We start from the raw sequence: 22,609 nt of genomic DNA on the forward strand, positions 1-22,609 counted from the left end.
GTGGACTGAATTTCCAGAAGAGAAGTACTTCACTAGGTTAGAGGACTTCAGCCTCAAGCCTGTTCTATGTCAAAAATGAAATTTGGCCTAGAGGCACTACACTTTGTATAATTCTTCAGTCAGGTGTCTGTGCAAGAGTTCAAAATAAATTCACATTTCCTGTTATTCAGTTAAGACTGGCTCAGATTGTTTTGCCATGAAAGCTTACATGTATTTTAGAAAAACTTTCACCAAGAGAATGAATATCTATCTCACTAGATGATTCAGCTAAAGCAGTTAGTCAGCCTCTTCTTAAAACAGTAACCCTCAGCACAAAGTATGTTTCATTTAGGGAATTTAAAACTGTTTTCCTTATACTTTGCCTTGGCAGATTATTGTTTTAATGGTCTTTCTCTAAAAGGCTCTCCCCAGCAAACTCTTGACACCTTTTCACTCATTACTGCACCTGTTTCTTGCAGACAGTCACTCATCAGCTAAAACCAAGCACTGCACAGGGCCTTGGATGCTTTAGCATTTTGTACTGCTGAGGTCTCCCAGTGGCAACTCCACAGCCTGGCTTCCACTGGCAGCTCTGTAATCTGACTGCCATGAGGAGAAACCAGTGGCAAGTTTGAACAGGCCTTGGTGAAACCCACATTGTTATTATGGGAAAAATAATACAGGAGGATACTTTTCACCATTAGAGATTATGGATGTCATCAGTGATATGTAGGTATCAAAGTAAACAGCATCTACAACTACTATGAGAAATACAAGGTTCTTTTGCAGATAAAAAGGGATTCTTTCTCACAGATGATGTTCTGAGCAGAGTATTACTAATACAAAATTACATATAGCACAGACTCATACGAACGTGTTAACAATTCAGTGCCACATGAAGAATTACTTAATTCATGCTGCATACTTTTTTTCCCTCACAGGTCATCATTAAGATGCAATGAAGTCTTACTTCTAAAAGCCAGCCTGTCACATCTTTAATTCTATAGCCTTTACATCTTGCTGTTAAGGTGGGGAGAACATCACTAGCTGCCTAAATAATGGCTTAGTAAATTGCTCACCTCTCATTTACATTTAAGACAAACCATCTAAGTCTAAAATTAACCTGTATTACAACTACATTAACTTGCTATTCCACATGAGCAACTATTGTACTACCACAGGTGTAGTCTGTAGTTATGTGAATCACTGAACAAATTATTATGCCTCTGCTCATGAAAGGAAAAGTTTTCTCCTGACAAAGGTTTTAGTCATGCTTTATGAGAAGAGATGAGGCCTGACTTACAGAACCCAACTGTGTGTCCTGAAAAAAATCACAAGAAAATTTATAAAGTGTAACAGGAAAAGAAACCTTTTATCTTTCTGGTGAGTTAACACGATGAATCACAGAATCACTTAGGTTGGAAAAGGCTTCTAAAATCTAGTCCACCATTAAACCATGTCCCTAAGTGCCCCATCCACACATTTTCTAAGTACCTCCAGGGATGGGGACTCAAACACTCCCCTGGGCAGCCAGTATTATGCAAGTTATCATCAATATTACTGATTTTTCCACTTGTGTTGCTAAACTCAGTAATACTGAGTATTACTGCAGTAATTCTGCACTTGCTTGGATTTCCCTGTGTAAGCCATTGTCCAGCAGCTCCCCAGCCTTTTTCCATCTCATCCAGCACAGCCTCACCATGGAGAGCCTGGAAACAAGGACCAACCTTAACAAACTTTTCACTTGGTGGCAACGACAGCTTGGACGCCTTTTCAGATTCTCATTACCAGATTAGATTTAGATCAAGTCAAGCTCACAGACGACGCACAAAATGCGGGGGCTGGAGTCACAGCTCACAGCTGCTTTCAGATGTTCACCCCTGCACAAATCCCGCTCCATTAAGCGGGACTGCCCAGCATTTGCTCGCGCGCTGCACCGGCGCCTTCAGCACACGCAAGGCCCGAGCAGGGCCCTGCCCCAGCCCGGGAAGGGAAGGGAAGGGAAGGGAAGGGAAGGGAAGGGAAGGGAAGGGAAGGGAAGGTTAGGGGAAGGGAAGGGAAGGGAAGGGAAGGGAAGGGAAGGGGAAGGGAAGGGGAAGGGGAAGGGAAGCGCTTTGCCGTTCCCCCATCTCCGACTCGTCCGCTCGGGCCCAGCTCGCCCAGCCCCCACAGACCGCAGTGCGCAGGCGCCGGCTGCCGCCGCTGGGGCGGGGCCGCGCAGGCGCAGCGCACACAAGCGCCGGTCGCGCCTCTGCCTTTCCTCTCTCCCGGCGCCAAGATGGCGGAGTACGACCTGACCACCCGCATCGCGCACTTCTTGGACCGGCACCTAGTCTTCCCGCTGCTGGAATTCCTCTCCGTCAAGGAGGTGCGTGTCTCTCCCAAGGGTGGTAAAGCCGGCTGCGGCAGTGGGAAGGTGGCAGGCGCTGCTGCCAGCCGCCGGTGCTTCCCGTGGGCCTGAGCGCTGTGCAGGCCGGGCGCGGCCCGTGGGGGATGCGGAGCCTCCGTAGGGAGGAGCTGGAGGCTCTTGTGCCGCCTGAGCCGAGGGGTGAAGCGTGTGGGGCTGCACGGGAGGGACGGAGCACGGCCGGGAGGAGGCCTGAGGGAGCCGCTCCTCGATCACGCCGCGCAGCCCCTCGGCCAGCACAGAATCCTGCGCTTCCTACTTGCTCGGATTCGGTGTAGTGCCTTTCCCTCACGTGTATTCGGAGAAAGGAGAAGTCAGAGCTGTCCCCTGCAGCCGCACTTCGCAGCTGTGGGACACCCTCGATAGCCCCGCGGCTCTTGGTGCTCGGGTCCCCCGGCAGCCGGAGCTCAGACGGCCTGTGGGGTTACGCCAGTGATACTGATTAATTTTAATTTGAAACCCATGTCATCACAAATTTGTATTGGAAACAAATATACGTCCCTTCTTGAATCATCCCTTATTAGTCTTTTTATGTATAATTTTAAGTTCTGTTGCTACAAAGAACCTAGTAATGCTGGAAATACCTCAGACGAGTGCTTCAGATACTTTAGACTAAACCCTCATCAGTCTAAGATGTTCTAAAATGGAAGCAAAATGTGTAAAGTTAAATAAGTTCTGAATTTAAAGTAGGTCTTGTTTTAGCCTTCATAGAGGAACTGATGAACCATGTCTAGCATGTGGAGTTTGCTTCATGCCTGTCGTCTTGATGGCATTTTTGCATTAACATTTTTATGTCAGCTGAAGTTAAACAGTTAATTTGCGTTGTTAGTTTTGAACGACACAGTGTTGAGAGCTGAATTAGACTTCTACAGATTCTATATCTGAGATGTCCACAGATGTGTTGTGGTGAGTTGTAATACTGCTCTTGTGCAAATATGTTCTTGAGGAACACACTGGATTTGGCCCTCGCCTGTATCTTCAAGGTCTGACAGCAGTTTGCAACTCACTGCTAAATTATGGACTATAAACAATTTGAAAAGTTTAAAAGTACACCATCCAATTACATAGCTACTCTAAATTTGTTCTTGTGCTGTAGACCTAGCAACTATTTTAGATTAATCTGCACTGCATTAATCTTGTTCATCTCTTCTGAAATCCACTTTAAATAATTTAACTAGTCCTCACTGTTCAGCATTTTATTTTGTGGGAAATATTCAGTACTTTGAAAGAAAAGCATAATTAAGATTTTTGTTATTTTTTAAAGTATGTATGTAATTTTGCAATAGGAATTACTATTCCTGTTAAAAGACTAGTAATGTTACTTGACTTCTAATCAGCTTTTGAAGTACCTGCTTTCATAGATAGCAGGAAATAATTGGTGTTCTGCCAAAATGCAGAGAGGCTTTATAGTAACTACTCTTAATGACAGAGCTGTGGGATTTGATATTCAAAAGAATTCAATTGTACAGAAGTCCATAAACTGTGCCGTAAAAGTAACTACATAATATGATTTGAAACTCTTCAGCAGTATTCACATGTATCTGTTAATAATTCCTGTTTCAGATATACAATGAAAAAGAGCTGCTCCAAGGAAAATTGGATCTACTTAGTGATACTAACATGGTGGATTTTGCTATGGATGTGTACAAAAATCTTTATTCCGATGAAATTCCTCATGGTAAGCTGCTCATTTAGATGTAAAGCTTGTTTTCTAACCATTCTATCTAAAGTAATAAATTACTAGTGGTGATTGCTTGTTGCATTCAGAAACTAGAGTACTATTTAACTGTGGGTTACCAAAAGGATGTGCAGTACTGGGACAAATAGAATGACCTAATCCTGGGAAGTTTGGGTTTGTTGGCCTGTCAGAAGCTTAACCTTTGAGTGACCTCTTTCAGTATTTCTATGCTGATTTGGTAATCTCAAGGTTTTTAGAGATGTAGCCTAGTGGAGTTGCATTAGCTTTTCATCTCTCAAACATTTGGTGATTTTTTTCTTTAAAGTATCCAGTATGTTAAGACTAGAGTTGCATTGTAATTGCATTAATCTGTTTGTCTGTGGCTGATTTTTGGACTTTGACTAGAGAAAGATGTTTCTGAAAATGTGTTTTTTCCTCAGTTTTGTCAGTATAAAAATTGCTGCTTCTCTAGAAGAAAGTAAATTTAAGATTATAATGAATGTGATCTCTTACTATCCATGGTTTTGGTAATTTCTGTTTACTACTTAAATTTCTATCATTTTGAGGAGCATTTGGGAATGGGGAGAAAAGTAGATTATCTAGCCTTTGTCTAATTTCCATCCTTAGTGGGTGTTTTGGTTTTAAGGTTTTTTTTCCTTCTTTTCATTTCTAGGGTTGGGTGTTTCATTTTGTTTGTTTTTTTCCTGACCTGGTAGTTCAATATCCACTATCTTCCTATTTCTCTGTCTTTTTTTTCATGTTGGGGAATTCCTCACCTTTTTCTTAGCTATTGGGACTACAATCTATTTTCCTGCAACTTGGGAGGAAGAGACTTCTGTGTTGTTGCATTCTTCCTTTGGGTCTGGCTCTTTTCAGGCTCTTGAAGCTGCAGAGGTGGCCACTGACCTCTTTGGAATAAGAGAATTGATAGACTCATGGACATCAGGCTTGTTGGGGTTTTTTTTTTATCTGTGGCTTTTATTCAGTTAACATAAGCAGAGCTAGTTCTTTCACACAGAGTCCACTGTTCAGGGTGCTTGCTTGCACAGTTTTCTATGCAAATGCCTTAACTTCTGAGATCTTTCTGGTACGTGTCTTCTTGCATCAGTGCCTATCAGAATGTGTGCATGGACAGGTGGTTCTTACTTGTGGAGTCACTGGTGTCAGTAGAAGTTTACACTACCGTTTTTTTAAGACTCCACTGTTTAAAGTACACAAAACTAAGTTCCCTTACACAGTTATTATTAGAAATGTCCCTGCACAATTTATAGTTGCTTTTGTCTTGTCTTCCATGAGATCAACTTACAATTACACACCCAGGAGATGTCGCAGGAAAACATTTTCGTATTCTTAGTAAGTCAACTGAATGTTTTTTCTTTCATCTGTTTCTTCCTCTTTTATAATCTCAAGAGTCAACTGAAGGTGGAGATAATTTCTCCTTATTGGAACACTTCCTGTCAGGCAAGTTGTTCTTATATTTAGGTTCAGTCACCATTATGGTATTAGCCACCTTGGATGTCCTGTTTAAATATCTGTGTAGTCAAATCATGAAAGAAATGTCAGCTCTGTTCACCATGACATTGAGTGTTCTGGTGTGTGGCTCTCTTTTACTGTTTCCTGCATTTATCTCCTGGGGTTTAGTCTTGGCTTTCCTGATCCCACATGTTTCTTGGATCACATAGCCAATGTCAGGGTGATTTTTCCTGTTTTTTCTTTTTTTTTTTTTTTTTTTTTTTTTAAAGCATACATGCTTTTCTGAATTTTGTTTAAGTCTTCACTTCATTGCATTGCTAGCACTTGGTGAGGCATTTGGGGTCTGTGTAGAATAATCACCCTAAAAAACTTAGTTGAATTTCTTAACAATTTTTCATAAAGGGCCTAATGTTAGCATTAAACACAGAGTATTCAAAATCCTAATTTTGCAGGTTGAGCTGCTTGAAATTTTTCCTTTCAATTTTGAGTTAAGTATGCTCAAATGTTCTTTCAGAACCTGATCATCAGTCAGAAGAAAATCAATCTTTGTTGTATCATTGTATTGTTTGGTTTTTTTCAAGTTTATTTGGAATAAGTGAACTTGAATTAAGGTTGTTTCTTCTTTAGTAGAAGCCTGAGGATGCCTTGTCTAATACAGACTCTTCTCCAGCTGTATCTGTTCTCTGGTGGCCTACACACAGGAGGGAAAGAACCAAATGTTAGAAGTTTTTACTAAGTTACAGAATTGTTATACCCAGCTGGGTTTGAGACTTGACTGAGAGGACAGGTGCGGTAGGAATTGGGAAGATGTGTTCAAGTGTCAGCACCATGTAATTACAGGTTGGTTCATGTAAAAAATTGAAGCATTATATTAAAGTCTTTCTGTTTGTGTGCTCAGCTTTGCGTGAGAAAAGAACAACTGTTGTTGCCCAGCTGAAGCAGCTGCAAGCTGAAACGGAGCCTATTGTCAAGATGTTTGAGGATCCAGAGACTACCAGGCAAATGCAATCCACCAGGTAATTTCTAACCTGATTTGTCAGGATGGTTTGTTGGTACCTCTCAGGTGTTGCTGCTAGGAATGCTTTCTGTGTAATAACTGCAAGAAAGATGTTTTTATTTTTATACAGTATTTAAGTAGTGCTTCTGGTCAGGTAATGGAAATTGCTTGACACAGTTTGCTCTTTTCAGTGCTTTTTCCCTGTTGTGCAAAAGACATTGATTTTTAGTGTTTGTGAATCAACTTGGTACAAGTGTTAGTCATCATCCAGTGAAATCCAATCACAGGCACTTTTTTGTTTGGCTTTGATTGGGTTTAAGTTTTTTTGAGGGGAAAATGCAGGCTGAAACACTTCATATCTTCTTCTCTGCCTTCCAGAAAAGATTATGGAGTGTTATATTAGTCTGGGAGGCCTGGTGGATGAGTATCCTTTCAGCCTCAAAGCACATATTTAGGGTGTTCTGTCCTTTTCCCACTTAACTGTTTCAACTTGTTGGTATAGCATAGTGCTCATAATTGTCTTTCTAAGATGCATGCAATTTATTCTCATTTTCTTATGAGTAATTAAAGTTGAATGAGTTTCTGCACCCTGTATCTAAGGTCTATCAGAGTTTCACCGTGGTTAAGCTTGTAGTGGGCTCTGTAGGAAAGAGTTTAGCTGTAGTCACTGAGGAGTAACTGCACCTTCAGCAGAGAGGTGGGCTGATATTTCTTTGGCATAAATTACTCCTTGCTTCCTTTACATAGGAATCATTGTTACTGCTGTTGTAAATGTGTCTGGAAAACTGGCCTATTAATTGGATGCCTTCTTCAGCCTTGCCTGCCCCAAAATTTTCAGAGAGAACCTATGGCTTAACTTGAATTTGTAGGTGAAGTCTGTACTTGGGTTAACTGTTGGCAAGCTTTATGCATCCACTGATATGGAAGGCTGTAACATTACTTCTGGAATTTCTTAGTAAAATATTGAATGTATAAACTCTTATTTCTAGTCTGCAGAAATCTTCTCTATGAATATACCATTGTTTGCAAACAAACTCCCTGAAGAATATGGATCCCTCAAGGGAAAGGAGCTTGATTAGAATTTACTCTGTTTCAAATACATGTTATCATGCTTCTTTTCTTGCCTCTGTTCTTTTTTCCACTCTTCATTGTTTTCAGAATTTGTTATAGATTAATTTAGATATTGGTCGGTGCAGAAGTGGTAAGGTGCAGTGTATTGTGTCTCAATGCACACACAAAATGAGATGTCAGTAGGAATCATGAAATTCTTTTAGCTTTCTATCCTGAGTACTTAAGCTTTTGCTGTAAAAACATTAAGTAACTAAATTGCCTTTGTATGTGATTTCAGAATGGATGTTCATGTCAGATAATTACATAAAGAAAAGAAATTCCATTTGTTTATGACTTGTGATTATGCAAAGCCAGTAGATGCTTTTGGAGGTAGACCTTTAAAAGTGAAAGTTCCAGTTACTATGGCAGTTGTGCCTGCCTTAAAGAAAAGTCTTCCTCCACAGCTATACAAATCTAATTGAACATACAGAGGTCTTGTCTGATTCTTGTTTTGCCTTTAGCCAATTTTTTAAATAATAATTGGCCTAGAAAAATGTTACTAGATGACTAGCATTTTGTGGGAAATGTGCTCTATTACTTGACTTTTGATTGACAGATTTTAGACAATAGAAGGTGCTTCAAATTGAAAATGCCTTGTTTGGGAGCAAGAGTAAATAAATGCATGGAATATAACTTGCCTAATGCTATAGAATATTAGCACTGCTACTCATCTGAAGCAAGTTTTGTTTTAGAGCTGGTGTGTGATTTGTGTTTGTAAAGTATCTGGAAACTTCACCATTCAGAAGTTCTGATTTTGGTTATTGGCTCGGCTGTAGTTCTAATCCAGTTTATTTGGGTTAGATAGTAATGGGTAGAGTTGGGCTGAAATATGTCACATCTGTCTAGACTGAGTAGTGCTGTAGCTAGAAGAAAGAAGTTTTGATTCTTTTGGAAATTTCTGCTGGTAATTTTGAATCTCTGTCAAATTCAGATAGCTGCATATTATCAGAACTTTAGATAATGACTTTTGATCCATGATGGCAATATTTGGAACATCCAACTCTGGGAAATAATGTATAAAGGAGATTTTGCAGGTAGAAGTTCCTTAAAGAAGAAGCCAAAACATTTCATTTCCCTAAGCAACTGTTGGAGGACTTTGACTTTAAAATTAGAGTGATAGTGTTCCTCATCCTTAAAGTATGTTCTACTGGAACAAATCCATGACAGTATTTATTTGCTTTCAGAGGTAAGACTGTCATTCTTGGCTCACGTGGCAATTTGCCATTTCCCTGTGGAATCTTGTACCATAAGTTCTAATTAAGCACTCATATCTTTGCAGTTGGTTGATTTCAGAGTAAATGGGAAAATACTCTTTGCATACAGTTGTTACTATATCTTTATCTCAGGGAATTTACAGCTTGCCTCCTGGAGGCTAAACTTCTCTTTGATGTAGATAATATGGCTTGTTCTTTTAATATTAAATGTTAAATAAAAAGCAGTCTTTGGAGATGTGATCACATGAGGATAGATGTTTAGAACTTACTAGTATGGTTATTTTTTGTGGTTCTGTGTTCTGCACATATTTGCTGTGATAGAGATATCCTTGTGACCCACTCTGTCTCAGTGCTAACAGGAAAGGATAAGTTTCCTTTTTACTTTTATTTGCTTTAGTCTTTGCCATTTTTTCCCATCTCCTGTTAAAATCAAGGTTGTCCAGATTAACTGCTCTGAAATTGAACCATGAGAATGGAAAGAGCTCTAATTCAGAATTTAACTTTCAGACCAAGAGCTAAGGATGCTTTTAAATTTAAAACAACCTTCCACTCTTTCTTAGCTGTAGTTATTGTTGCAGGTGGCATTCATTACTTAAAATTAGAATAATTTTAAGAATTTGAAACTTCATGACACAGATGACTCTGCAGCTGCTTTTGAACAAGTGGAGGAATGTTACTTTAAATTCATGCTCAGTTTCTGTTTTACCTTTAAAATTGTGTTGCATTGTGTAGTGTTCATGGTGGCTATTGATTTATTTTGGAAAACCAATTATTTCTATCCTTTTATTGCAGAGATGGTCGGATGCTGTTTGACTATTTAGCTGAGAAGCATGGGGTAAGTGTTGTAGCTGCTGGAATTCAGTTCTGTCCATTCAACCTCCCTCACAGCTTACAGCATTTTGACCAAGTAGGATCTAGCATTTTGTCCTGTCCTCTGTTAATGTAGCTAATAGGCAGAATTCCTAATACTAACGTATTTAATCCTTTGAACTCTTTTTTTTTTTTTTTTTTTTTTTTTTTTTTTTTTACACAAATAAACAAAAAAGGCTCTGAAACTTAATGCTAGCTGCACCTGTGTAACTTAGGTGTGCTTTACTTCGTAATGCAAGATGTCACCTTTTTCTAGTATTAGTGTAATCTTTCATTCCATGGCATAAATTGAGAGTATAATAGTTTTCTGTTGTCTTATCCTATGTACAATGTATTTTGAAAAGCTACAGATTTCAACTCTTACTCTACTATTAAAATTGGCTTGTGGCAGTGTGCTTTTTTTCCTAGTGAATAAAAGCTTTTATTGTATTCCTTTTCAGTTTAGGCAGGAGTACCTAGATACACTCTACAGGTATGCAAAATTCCAGTACGAGTGTGGTAACTACTCAGGAGCTGCAGAATATCTCTACTTCTTTAGGGTTCTGGTAAGTTTTAATTAGTTGTTGATTTGGGGTTTAGTTTTTTTTGTGGGGTTTTTTTTTTTTTGTTTGTTTGTTTTTTGTGTTATTTTCAATGAAATACTTAAACCAGTAAATTGTCTGTATTCATTCCTAGCATATAATACTTCATAGCTTTTTGAGGCAATTACTGTATGCCAGAGTTTACAGTAATGATTAATAATCATCACTGTTGTTCAATAATTCCATTATTTTCAAGTAGAACTCAGAATTGTTCTTCAAATTTGTATGTTTGCTGACATTTAATTATGGAATACAATGAAATGAGTACTTGTTTTTAAAAATACGTGATTTTTGTGCGCAGATGTAGTCAGCAGCGGTGAAAAGCTTGCAGGTGGCTTGAATGTAATTGGTGGTAGTGATGAACTACTAGCTTCTTATCTGAACTCTCATCTGTCCTCTCTTGAATTCTGTGATGGATTTAAGAGGATAAGTCATCTCCCTGTGAAATGTAGACAGCTCAGATGATGAATGTACAACTAGATCCATAGTCTCTGAAGCAACTCTTTTCATCTTGTTGTAATTCATATCATTTGTTCCTGGTGGGAGTGAATTTTGAGAATAAAGATTTGATGTCTTGTAAGAATGTCAGCACAGTAAATTTATTATTGGTGGTCAGTGAATGTGCTGCTTTACTAACAAGTGGAAATTTAAGGTAACTGCTTGAAAATCTAGATAGTGTAGCTGGAACAGCTGCAGTACCTAAAAGCAGTTATTGTGAATAGCTACCTCTAATGAAGTGATTTGGAACCAGCACAGAGCATGTGAACCTTCTCAACTCAGTATCTACTAAACTGGCACCTGGCTTGCCTGGAGGATACACAGTTTTTGTAAGTCAGTATCTCATGGATAGTGCAGTGATTGCTGAAAATGTAGTGGTTTGTGCCATTTTGCTTTTTCCTTGCTAGTTTCTATTGCCATCTAAAAGTAATCTCAACTCTTTGAAATACTGCTAGAGTAAACCACAAAAATTTCTGTCATTGTAATTAAAGAAGAAAAAGAGGAAAATGTATCTTTAATCGGAAGAGCAGGGCTTAAGGTAGAAATGAGTTGAATTATTAGTCTAAAGCTTTCGGTGTTATTTCTTTTTATGTGCCAAGAGGGGATATGAAAGTTACACATGTAGGTTTGTGGGTGACTGTCCTTAATTTTTCATGCTTTTTTTCTGGGTATAGCATTATGTTCTTGTATGTCAAGTAACCTCAGAAAATGAAGTACTGATTTTGTGCTGATAATAGGCATAGTATAAGACTCCTGTTATTAATTCTGGTGGGAGAAGATTTGTTTAAAAGCCCTGTGTGATGAAACATAGTCTGTGAAAGAACTATTGTAACCAGTCTGAGAACAGAATTTGACATTTTTTGAATGACATAGTACAACTCATTCCTAGTAAAAGTAGCACAGGAGCACCTGTAGCACCTTAGGGCTATCCTTCCAGGAAGCAAGTTCACTGCTGCAAAGTTGCAGTTCCACTGTACGTTTCTGTAACAAGTGCACTTCTGGGCAAGGCATTAGCAGGAAGAGTTTGGAATGCTAGCTTTTTGAAGGTGGTTACCTACTATTATGAGTTCTTTAGGAACTTGCCTTGTAATAACTAGTTTAGAAGCATTTTTCTGTGTCTAAATTGTTTTTCTGAAAACAAGCAAACAAACAAAAAAAACCCACTTAGTTTGGAGAGTTAGGACTATGCAAAATTGATACCTTGTAAATGAAAAATACTGCCAGAAAATACCCTTTGTAATTTTAAAAGTAAATAATATTTTTTAGCAAAATACTAAGAGTGTGACTTCTTTGCTATTGTTGAACATAGGTTCCAGCAACAGACAGAAATGCTTTAAGCTCTCTTTGGGGAAAACTGGCATCTGAAATCCTGATGCAGAATTGGGATGCAGCCATGGAAGACCTCACAAGACTAAAGGAGACAATAGATAATAATGTAAGTAAAATCTTAGACATCTTAACAAGGTGAGAGGTTAGAGGTGCTAGTACTCAAGTTTTATTGTAAATCACTTGCAGTCTTGTTTAGGAGTAGGTTACCATCTTTTCACACAGTGGGAGAGTTGAAGCATGCTTGTGAAGAAATAATGAAAGATTCTTTTACAAATTGGTTGCCTCTTAACACCTTAGGTTGTCATCTATATTTTCAAATATTTCCAATAAACAAAAAAATCTTAAGGGTATGTTTGAGGGCAATGTATTATTGTATGCAATTGCTGCTTAAATTTCAGATACTTGTACTGCTCATTTTCTGGAAAGAATAAAATGCATGTAAATAAACCATGTTATCTCATTAAGATAGTGCTTGCATTTTAGCAAATGCAAGACAGGTTGTGTTTAGAAACAGTTTTTAGCTAATTCAGCTTTCTCCTGAGTTCAGATGAGTACCAAGAACTTAAGTGGAGAGTGGGGCTGCAGTACTAATTCAGAGCAACTGATAAGATTAGGGACCTGTCAGTCTTCCTTTTTACTTATGGGGCTTCATTGACATATCAGAGATATGAAAGTTTTACTCTCCTGAGCCGGAGTCTTGAAAAAACGGGGTTTTTTTCTGTCCTGCAGTTGTCCTTTGTCTATGTGGCAGATAATTAGTGTTAACAAATTTTCTTTTGTAATTTTGTTGTCTTTATGATTCTGTATGGTTAAAATAGACCATTTGACTTGTTCATTAATCTGACAAGATTTTTTTAGGATAGAATCATAGCAGTTTGTTGTCATGCTCTTTGGAGTGAGGATTACTTGCCATTGTCTGAGCGCCTGTGGCATAAAAAAAGATCTTGTGAGGATTTAGAAAGGAAGTAAAACAGAAACGGTGAAAAAGCCAAGTATTACTCAGATCACATCTGAAGAGGGAATACAAGGAATTCAGAGTTAAGAAGGGGAGTAACTTAGGTTAGTATGGTGGTCTTGGAGAGTTAAAATCTCTTCTCTTGCCATTAAAAATGCAAATTTCAGGAAATGGTTTGGAATATAATATTGGAAAATTTATTTTGCTTATAACTTTAGTAGATTTATCATTGAGATGACAAAAGTTGGAGGTCAAACTCAACCTGAGAGTGAGGACAGTTACAAAGAGCTGATGCAAAATCACAAAACTTTGAGCAATTACAGGTTTCCATGGATTAGTATTCAAGGAAATTGTTTGTTTTTGACTTGAATCAATGTTGTGTTTTCTCTTAGTCTGTCAGCTCTCCGCTGCAGTCCCTTCAGCAAAGAACATGGCTCATCCACTGGTCTTTGTTCGTGTTTTTTAATCATCCTAAAGGGAGAGACAACATCATTGACCTTTTTCTCTATCAGCCACAGTAAGTTGTGTTGTACTCTGTGGGAGTCTTTAAATCAAATTGAAGGCAAATGATGAATATGCAGGCTGACCTTAGGGCTGCAGGATGAAGCTATTATTCTATTCTGATTTTGTAAAAAGCCATTTTAAAAGATTCTTGAGGGAAATCCCAGACTAACATGAGAATTGAAACACTATATATATTTGTGAAAAGATTGTCTTATATGTAGATCTAGCAGTCTTTATTGCTCTCCATTGGATCCTCTCTGATAGCTTGATACCTTTCTTATGTTGTGGCATCCAAAACTGCACCCAGTACCAAGGTAAGGCTGCTCCAATGCAGAACAGGACAATCCTCTCCCTTGCCCAGCTGCTAATTCTGTGCCTGGTATCCACCAAGACACAGTTCTCTGTCCTGGCTCTCCTGACTGCCAGGACACACTGTGACTCATATTCAATTTGTTGTTGACCAGGGCCCCCAAATCCTTTTCTGCTCTCCCACCTTCTCATTCCCCAGTCTATACATAGATCCAGTGCTGCTGTGTTACAGATGCAGAATCTGACACTTGCCCTTGTTATACTTAGTACAGTGGTGATTGTCCAGCCCTCTGATTTCTTTGTCAGGATCTCTCTGCAGGGCCTCACTGCCTTTGAGGAGTTAATGGCTCCTCCCATTTTAATGTCATCAGCAAATTTCAGAATACCTTTGAGTTCTAAGTCTTACCTATGTTTTTTTCTTTCTAGGTATCTCAATGCAATTCAGACAATGTGCCCGCATATCCTCAGATATTTGACTACTGCAGTCATAACAAATAAAGATGTTCGTAAACGTAGGCAAGTGCTGAAAGATCTAGTCAAGGTTATTCAGCAGGTGAGGACTGCTGTATCTGATATTTTTTTGCCTCTTTTTTTTAAGGAGCCTTCATGATAACTTTCTTCTAGTAATATACTTGGGTTATGATTTGAGAGGTATTTTGATACTTGTTTTTTGTCAGTGAAAGTTTTTAGTGAAATAATATGCATATCAGTCAGTGGGAGGACGGAATAATTTTTTTTCTCCTTTCTTATACATGAGCAGTGTTATGTGCACATACATGCAGTAGAGTATGCACCCAGTTCTTGCTTCCTGTATTATTAAATACTGAAAATTCAGTGAGATGTGAAATGGCTTTGGATCTGATTATTCTTTTTCAACTATCTGTACAATAAATTGTTGTGTGAATAAGGGTTCTTTCTAACATTTCAAAACCCCTGAGTTGTATATGTTGATTTGAGTTCATGTGCATTCCCATGAAAATGATTCTGTTGTCACAGTCACATGAGGATGGAGATACAGAGAAGAGCAATAAAAAAGTTACATGCAAAAGTTCCTAGCAGTCAACAGTGTTATGGCCCAGATTTTTATCTGAAATTAGCAAGCCACTTGTATACAAATCAATACACTTCAAACACTTGATAATGTTGACAGTACAATTATTATAGGCTAGCAGTCAGTTATAACCACTGCAAGGATTTGGGAAACTACGTGTGCAAAGCACAGTCAATGCAAAGATCAGATTTTAGTCATAACTTAATCTGTTTTTAAGCTTTAGTTTTCACAAAAAGTAGCATAAGCAATAAATCAGTAGTAAGTGTTGTGACTCATCTTTTATCTTTATTTGAAATCTGATTGTAAGTTTGAACTTCTAATATAAATTTCTAATACTTGAAGTAAGGAACAACTTCTTGTTTGTAACTTCTTGCTTTTGTTTAATCTTGCACACCATTAGAGTATTCCTTTTGAAAATACCAACTTAGGCTTTGGTTTTGAAATCACCTGTCACATTTCATAGTACTTTTCTGCTCTGTATGATTCATGATGTTAAATGATGATGTGGTAGAAGTTTTATAGATGTGAAATAACTTATGCTGCTAGTTGAGCATAGAGTAAGATTGTTTATACTTGCAACATCTTTGCAAGTATTGAACTGATAGGTAAGCAGTTTGTTGTTTATTGAAATTAAGAAATGCTCATTCTAAGACCATTTTGTAAATAATGGTTAACAGGTATAATTCTGATGTGAAGAGCATGTATAAAACTGAATTTGAAACCTAAATAATGCGATTGTAAATCCAGTTCTTTGGGGAAGGAAAAAATAACTTTGATCCATAAAGAAAAATCTCTTGGGAATTCCCTTTATCTATTGATCTTACTGTATGCTAAAGCAGATACTGATACATATTGATTTAAGCTGTGTTAAAGTATGCATTAAAAACACTTAGTGGGATTTTTGTTACATCAGAATTCACACAATTGTATGTAGATATAGTGTTGTCTCTGCCTGGTAACTGAGAAAGTTGAGTAACTTCTGTAATGCCAAAATAAATTGAAGTAGTTTGTGTATAGAAAGTAGCATTTTTGTTAGCTGTGTTGTACATGAAAATCAAATAATCATTCAGTTTAAAATGTGAAGGATTTGATATTGGAGTCATCTTTGAAAACAGAATTTGAGAAGACTATTCTGTCATATTTTATGAAATTTGGAGGATTGATACACAGACAGCTCTGGTCTCTTGACACTTACCTAACCCAAAGATTGCATCATTAAATGCTGAAGGTGAAACTATACCTCTGGTTGTTTAACCAGACTATTGGGAGAAGGAATATTTCTGTAGTTTTTATAAAGAGGAATGGGGAAGTTCAGCTTTTTTTTAAGGTGATACGTGGACTTATTTTCACTATCAATTTTTTTAAAGACTATGTGGAATACTTGAGTGACTTGACAAGGCCTTGATTTCTGATATCATTCCTAATTCTTTATTGACAGGAGTCCTACACATACAGGGACCCTATCACAGAGTTTGTGGAATGCTTGTATGTTAACTTTGATTTTGATGGAGCACAGAAGAAGCTGAGAGAGTGTGAAACAGTAAGACTTAAAATATTTATAAGACTTTTTTCTTTAAGTAAAGATCCCTAAAATTGACAATGGACTGCTAGTTTGTTTGAAGTGGTGTTTGATTCCATTGCCAGTGCTTTCTGATAAACTTTAATTCATGGTTGGGTGGTGTTGGGTTTTATGACAGCTCATTTTGTAACACTTAATGTGACTTACTGTTAAGGATATAGCTTTAATGTTATAATAATGTTATATTTTAGAAGTTCTAGAAGAAGCAGCAAATAGGCAATCATGCATTTGGCTGAGCTTCAGGTTTTCCATTAGAGAAGTGCTTGAAGAAAAGTTCAGATTTGCCTTTTGTTGTGAAAGATGAGCAGGCAGTCAAGTTTTGCATTGAAAGGATCTTTGGTAGTTAGGATCGCAGTAGAGTTTGACCTTCAGTCGAGCTACAGCCTTACTCTCTTCTTGAGTCAGACCTCAGTGATCATGGTTGTATGCAATTCAAATTCAGTAAGACACTGAACAATGAAACAATGAAAAATATTACTAATCTATAGCTTTTCCACCACATCTTTGAACATAGTAATAGTGCTTTTAGCTATACTGTATATGTATAATGTTTTTAGGTATACTGAGGGCTGCTCTTAGTTATTGGCAATGTCTACCAATAAACTTGTACTCACACTTGCTCACATGTTCCCCTTCTGCTTACACTTGCAGGTGCTTGTGAATGATTTCTTCTTAGTGGCGTGCCTTGAGGACTTCATTGAGAATGCCCGTCTCTTCATATTCGAGACTTTCTGTCGCATCCATCAGTGCATCAGCATTGGGTAAGAGAATGGCTTCATTCCTCACTTCAGAAAATCAGTCGTGGAGGGCAGTTTGACAAACAGTGCAAACTTCAGGAAGTATTCAGTTGTCAGGTAAATTCCTAACTGAAATCTCATTTGGATAGTATTCTTTCTAGTTTTATAACTCCGATATTATGGATTTGAATTAGAGTTATATTTCAGAATTTAGTTGTGTTTAACTTCAAAGCAACCTCTCTCTACCACCCCTAGACCCCCCCCCCCCAAACAAGCAGTACTTTGAAGCTAAAACTGCTATGATTTTAAGTGGGATCTCTACAGATTTAATGGGAACTTTCATACCCAGTGTCACCAAAGTCCTGGTGACCTCATACTGTATATGTACTCTGTTAAAAATGCACTTTAGTTTAAGAAAAAAAGTCATTTCTGATGCAGCTAAGCTAGAAGTAAAATGTAGATATAATAGGAAAAGGTAAAATTATTTGCTAATAATAAATGGAAAATACTTAATAGTTTCTGGCTTGGAATGATTCTCTGTAGGCAGTTGGGGGGGTCCGTGGAGTTCTGTTGTTCTGAGGACCCGGAAAGTCACCAACCTTCCCAGAGGGATGGTCCTGCAAGGGGCTGTTTTCTAAGGGGGTCTTCTGGCAGGTCTCCTAGCCTCTGGATAAACATCAGCAAGCTGTGGCCTGTGGCCACAAGTGATCAGCTTTCAGTGAGATCAGCTCAGTGATTTCAGCTCTGCTTGCGAGGCCATCCCAGGCTGACTCAGGGACAGAGGGACAGAAGCATCATATAACAGTTCCACAGAGATTCATTTATTATCCAGCAGCTCTGGGAAGGGGGCCAGGAATGACATCTCTCTTGGAGAACTGGGGAAAAGCTGGGGGTTTTATGGGGGAGAGCAAGGGTGGTACCAAAGGGGAAAGACCAGTGGGTTACAAGGGATTAACGTGGGTACTAAGGCAGTGTGGGATCACTGAAGCCTTTGAGGATGGCTGACCATGATAAGGAAGGATGTGCCCACTTGAGGGGCATCTCTCCAGGGAAGGGTTGAGATAAGCTAATCCCACCCCATTCAAGGGACATCCATCGAGGGCAGTGCCCTGGGCAGAGTTGTGACAGACCCATCGGCCTCCATAGTTCTCCAGAAATCTGTACCCTCTTCCCCTCTAATTTCATGAGATCTTTGTTAAGGAAAAAGGGAAGTGTAGGTGCTGTAGATTGGAAGTCATCTGGTTTAATCCTGTGAACCCAATTCCAGCTCTGAGCAGGTCCTGAGCAGTTATGCTGTGTAGTCAAGAATCCACAAATAAGGGCCCTGTCTCTACAAGTGAACGTTCTGCACTGTTGTCCCAAAGCTGGGTTGCTTAATCCCCAGTGTAGTGGCAGTAGGCTTTCTTGTGGTCACCTGGAAGGAAATGTACTTTATCTAAATCTAAGGTTTCTAAAAGAGAAATGTGAGAATTACACGCCTATGTACTTTCAGTTTAAAGTTTTTCTTCAAGTCAAATGCTTAACATCACTGATTAGGGGTAAGACAGTGATTGTATTTTTTTTTCTTGTATTAAATAATTCCACAGAAATTTCCACCCTTGCTGATGTGTTTTGCTATCTTCTGCCTTTACAATTGCTCATTCAAACTCAGATTAAAAGGTCTGTTGAACAGTGGCAACTGGGGTTGGCTTTTACTTCCCCTTATTTTGCCAAGTTCAAACACTTGTTGCCCATTTGTTGTCCTATTTTGATGAAGTGAGTCAGTGTAAATCCAGTATTTTAAGTACCTTTTTTTTCAATTCACTTCATGTGTATCTGTGGGATAAAATGGAATTTGCCTTTATAGTTGGGAGAGAGGCGAGAGATCAAGACCTTACAGGAGAGACAAATGTATGAAGAGGTGTATGTAGAAGTCCAGCCAAGTAGTTGAGCTAATAATTGATAAGAAAATCACTTTTGCAGATGGAGAAAAAGATGTTTAGGCAAGATTCTGTAATATGGTGAGAAATTGACCTCTTGTGCAACTCAGCGTATCCAGCTGGCTTTTTAGTCATGCTTGTAGCCCTTACCTCATGTTTGTTACCTTAGTCTGAAAGCTGATGGAACAATGAGCGTTACAAATGCCCTGTGTGAGCCAATTGCCAGCAGGAAGCTGAAGGAGTTAGCTGGAAAGCCACAGGAAACACTATTAGGAGGAATTATTCCTGGACAAGAGTGTTTGTTTGATTAAGAATTTTCCTTTCTCTGTTCTCCCCCACCTTTCTTTCTTGAAGTTGCAAGAAGTTTTAGCGTAGTATATCTGTCATATCTTCTATACCAAACTCTCTCTCGTGGGTTCCTGAACTTTGGAGAGAAGTTTTTTTGCTAAACATTTTTTTGGTTAGTTAGTCTATACTTTCTTGACTGCTGATTGCATTTAAATAAGAATAAAAGCAATTTGGTTGTTATTTTTATAATGGTGGTGGTGGCTTTATGTTACTAGTGAAATTACTTAAATGACAATTTTTCTAAGAATGTTTGTCTAAACAAAGTTTAATAGGAGCATAGGAAAATTGTGCAGGTCAAGATTTAAAAGCAATATGATGTAGCTCAGAATGAGTAAGTATACACTTTGGAATATAAATTTCTTATTTGCAGTGGGAATGGGAGATGTGCAGGAGAGCATGTATGTAATTTTTAAAGTCATTTCAGTCAGATGAAAATAAAGCTTCCCAGTTTTGCAGTATTTATTGGCTGTTGGACTGTGCCATACTTTGTTGGTTTGACTTGTGTTCCATAGTCCCTTGTTATGTTTACCAGCATCAGAGATTGTTTTGTCATTTAATGAGTTGGTTTTCTTCTAGTATGTTGGCAGATAAACTGAATATGACTCCTGAAGAAGCAGAAAGATGGATTGTCAATCTAATTCGAAATGCACGATTAGATGCCAAATTGGATTCAAAGCTGGTAAGACTGTACTTAGAATAATGGAATGGTTTTTTTTGAAGGACCTTGAAGACCCGTCTAGTTACAACCCCTCTGCAGGGACACCTCCCACTGTATCAGATTGCTCAGAGCCTCATCCAGCCTGGCCTTGAGCACTTTCAGGATGCAGCACCCACAGTTTTTCTGGGCAGCCTGTTCCACCCTCATAGTAATCTAATCTAAACCTACTCTCTTTCAGTTTAAAGCCAGATGGATCAAAGTGAATATGTTGAGTTTTTAATTAAATTTCTTTTACTTCATGGGCAAAGAAAAAGAGTAGAAATCAAAACTTTCTGTTCCTGGATAAACTGTAGTGGATTTCATTTATTGTGTTTTGCACTTGTCTGTAGGATGATCTGTGAAAGTTCTAAAAGCAGAGTGTTACATTAAACATGCTGAGCAATTATTAAATTTGTTCTGTCTTTGCTGGGTTTTAGGGCCACGTAGTCATGGGCAACAATGCAGTCTCACCTTACCAACAAGTGATTGAAAAGACCAAAAGCCTGTCTTTTCGTAGTCAGATGTTGGCTATGAACATTGAGAAGAAACTGAATCAGAGTGGTAGATCTGAGGTTGGTATAAGTTGCTGTCTTTTTTTTATGAGAGATAGGTTAAGAATTATACTTAGACTTATGTCTTAACTCACCAGATGTACCTACTCCTAGTTCTAATTCTAGGAAGGACTGCGTCATGGTGGGAATTAGACAGTGGTTCTTGCTTTCTTTTAGCCTTTATCATTAGATTTTATTCTGTTGCATAACTGTTTCTGTCATTTGATGCTCTGCTTCCTTTAAATGGTCTCCTTCACCACCAGGAAAGGGCAGAGTATGAAGTGTGACACTTACAAAAGTAGTTAAAATACTTTTTCCAAGTGGGTTGTACTCAAAACTATTTTAAGTCTGTATGTGTTATTGTAAGAATGAACAGTGCTTAAGATTGGAACATGGAAGAGGAATTCTGCACAACTCTGTTAAACCTGTTCAGTGAAATTTTAGAAAATGTTACAAAGTTATTGAAAGGTTTGTAGAATGAGTGAAAATGAGAAGGTTGGCAAGATCATCTGTTTTTGCTTCCCTCCACATTACAATATGGGAAGCTCTATGAGGGAGAACAGTCCTGTAATGGGGATGGCTCTGAGGCCCAGCCATGCATCTTTAAAACAAACCAGAAAAATCAGAACAATCCACACAGTAAAAGAGCTTAAGCGTTAAAAGTTTTATTTTACTTCCTCAGTTCTCAGCTGAATTACTGGTGGAAGCTGGACAGGCAGTGGTGCACTAGTTTATTCTGTTCATGGGAAGTTGTGGGAAACTCATGTGCCATTACTTTCTTTTAAAAATATAGCTGAAAAATTATTCTTAGATTTATATTGGATCTTCTAAAACTTCTGAAACTACTTGCTTGGAGGACTCTAGCTGTACAACTTATTTATAGTATGTGTCTGGTATATCAACACTTATTTTAATCTTACAGGTATCCTTCATTATTAACAACATTCCCAACTTCATATACAGTATTAGAATTGTTTAAATTAATGTTATAAATTTCAGTAAGTCTTAGTTAATACGGTAATTGCTTCTAATCTTCTGTATTCATTTTTTAGGCACCTAACTGGGCTACTCAAGACTCTGGATTCTATTGAAACACTTCTACAGTGGGGACATCTGTTTATTTGATTAAAAAGCACATAAATATGTAACCTTTTTGAGAAAAGCAATTATGTGTTAGAGCTAATGTTATTTCAATAAAATTGGCTACTTTTATCAGTCTGAGTGTGTTTGATTTAAATAGATTCTTATGTAATAGAAGGACTTCTTAACATCATAGTATTCTGCAGCATTTTTGATCACATTTTGCAAAATTTAGGATGTCAGTTGTGTTATGTTTGTTTATACCAAAGGATGCTTTTGCTGTCAGGGCTGTCTGAGTTTGGAAGCAGAGATTTATCGATTATTACCTATTGCAAACATTGCATTTTAAAGAATTAGAAGTTTGTGGTACGAACAAATAGACCGCGTTTGAACATGTGGTCAAGCCAAAATCTTATTCTGCACTTTTGTGTTTTTGTTTGTTACAGAAGAAGCTTGGAAGAGTGAAGGCATGTGTAGCCAATATCTTTTATGAAACTTAACATAGCCTACATGTAGAATATTTTGAGTAGACCTCTTGTGTTCATGCTTCAGAATTTTTCCTCTTTGAAATCACATTTTTAATCTTGCCCCACGTTGAAGGCTTTCTGGAGTATTTTTGGTTGGGAGGGAGGATTCCAAAAGGCCTGACGAGTGAGCTGCATATGGTTTAAAACTTCCATTCTGAAATTTCAAGTTCTTAAGATTAATGATGCAAACATAAGGGAACAAAACTCTATTTCAGT

At 38.0% G+C, this 22,609-nt stretch overlaps 1 protein-coding gene across 1 annotated transcript; it reads left to right on the plus strand.

The window, feature by feature from the left end:
* The first annotated feature begins 2,163 nt into the window (after nt 1-2,163).
* Nucleotides 2,164-22,001, plus strand: EIF3E (eukaryotic translation initiation factor 3 subunit E). The gene is made up of 13 exons (XM_056483916.1): nt 2,164-2,347; nt 3,950-4,064; nt 6,436-6,553; nt 9,651-9,693; nt 10,169-10,273; nt 12,117-12,242; nt 13,484-13,608; nt 14,331-14,457; nt 16,394-16,495; nt 17,186-17,295; nt 20,115-20,217; nt 20,673-20,807; nt 21,839-22,001. The coding sequence occupies exons 1-13, from the start codon at nt 2,258-2,260 to the stop codon at nt 21,875-21,877; spliced, it is 1,338 nt and encodes a 445-aa protein (XP_056339891.1). The 5' UTR covers nt 2,164-2,257; the 3' UTR covers nt 21,878-22,001.
* The last annotated feature ends 608 nt before the right edge of the window (nt 22,002-22,609 follow it).

This window comes from Oenanthe melanoleuca, chromosome 2 (genome assembly GCF_029582105.1).
Source record: "Oenanthe melanoleuca isolate GR-GAL-2019-014 chromosome 2, OMel1.0, whole genome shotgun sequence".
Taxonomy (NCBI): domain Eukaryota; kingdom Metazoa; phylum Chordata; class Aves; order Passeriformes; family Muscicapidae; genus Oenanthe; species Oenanthe melanoleuca.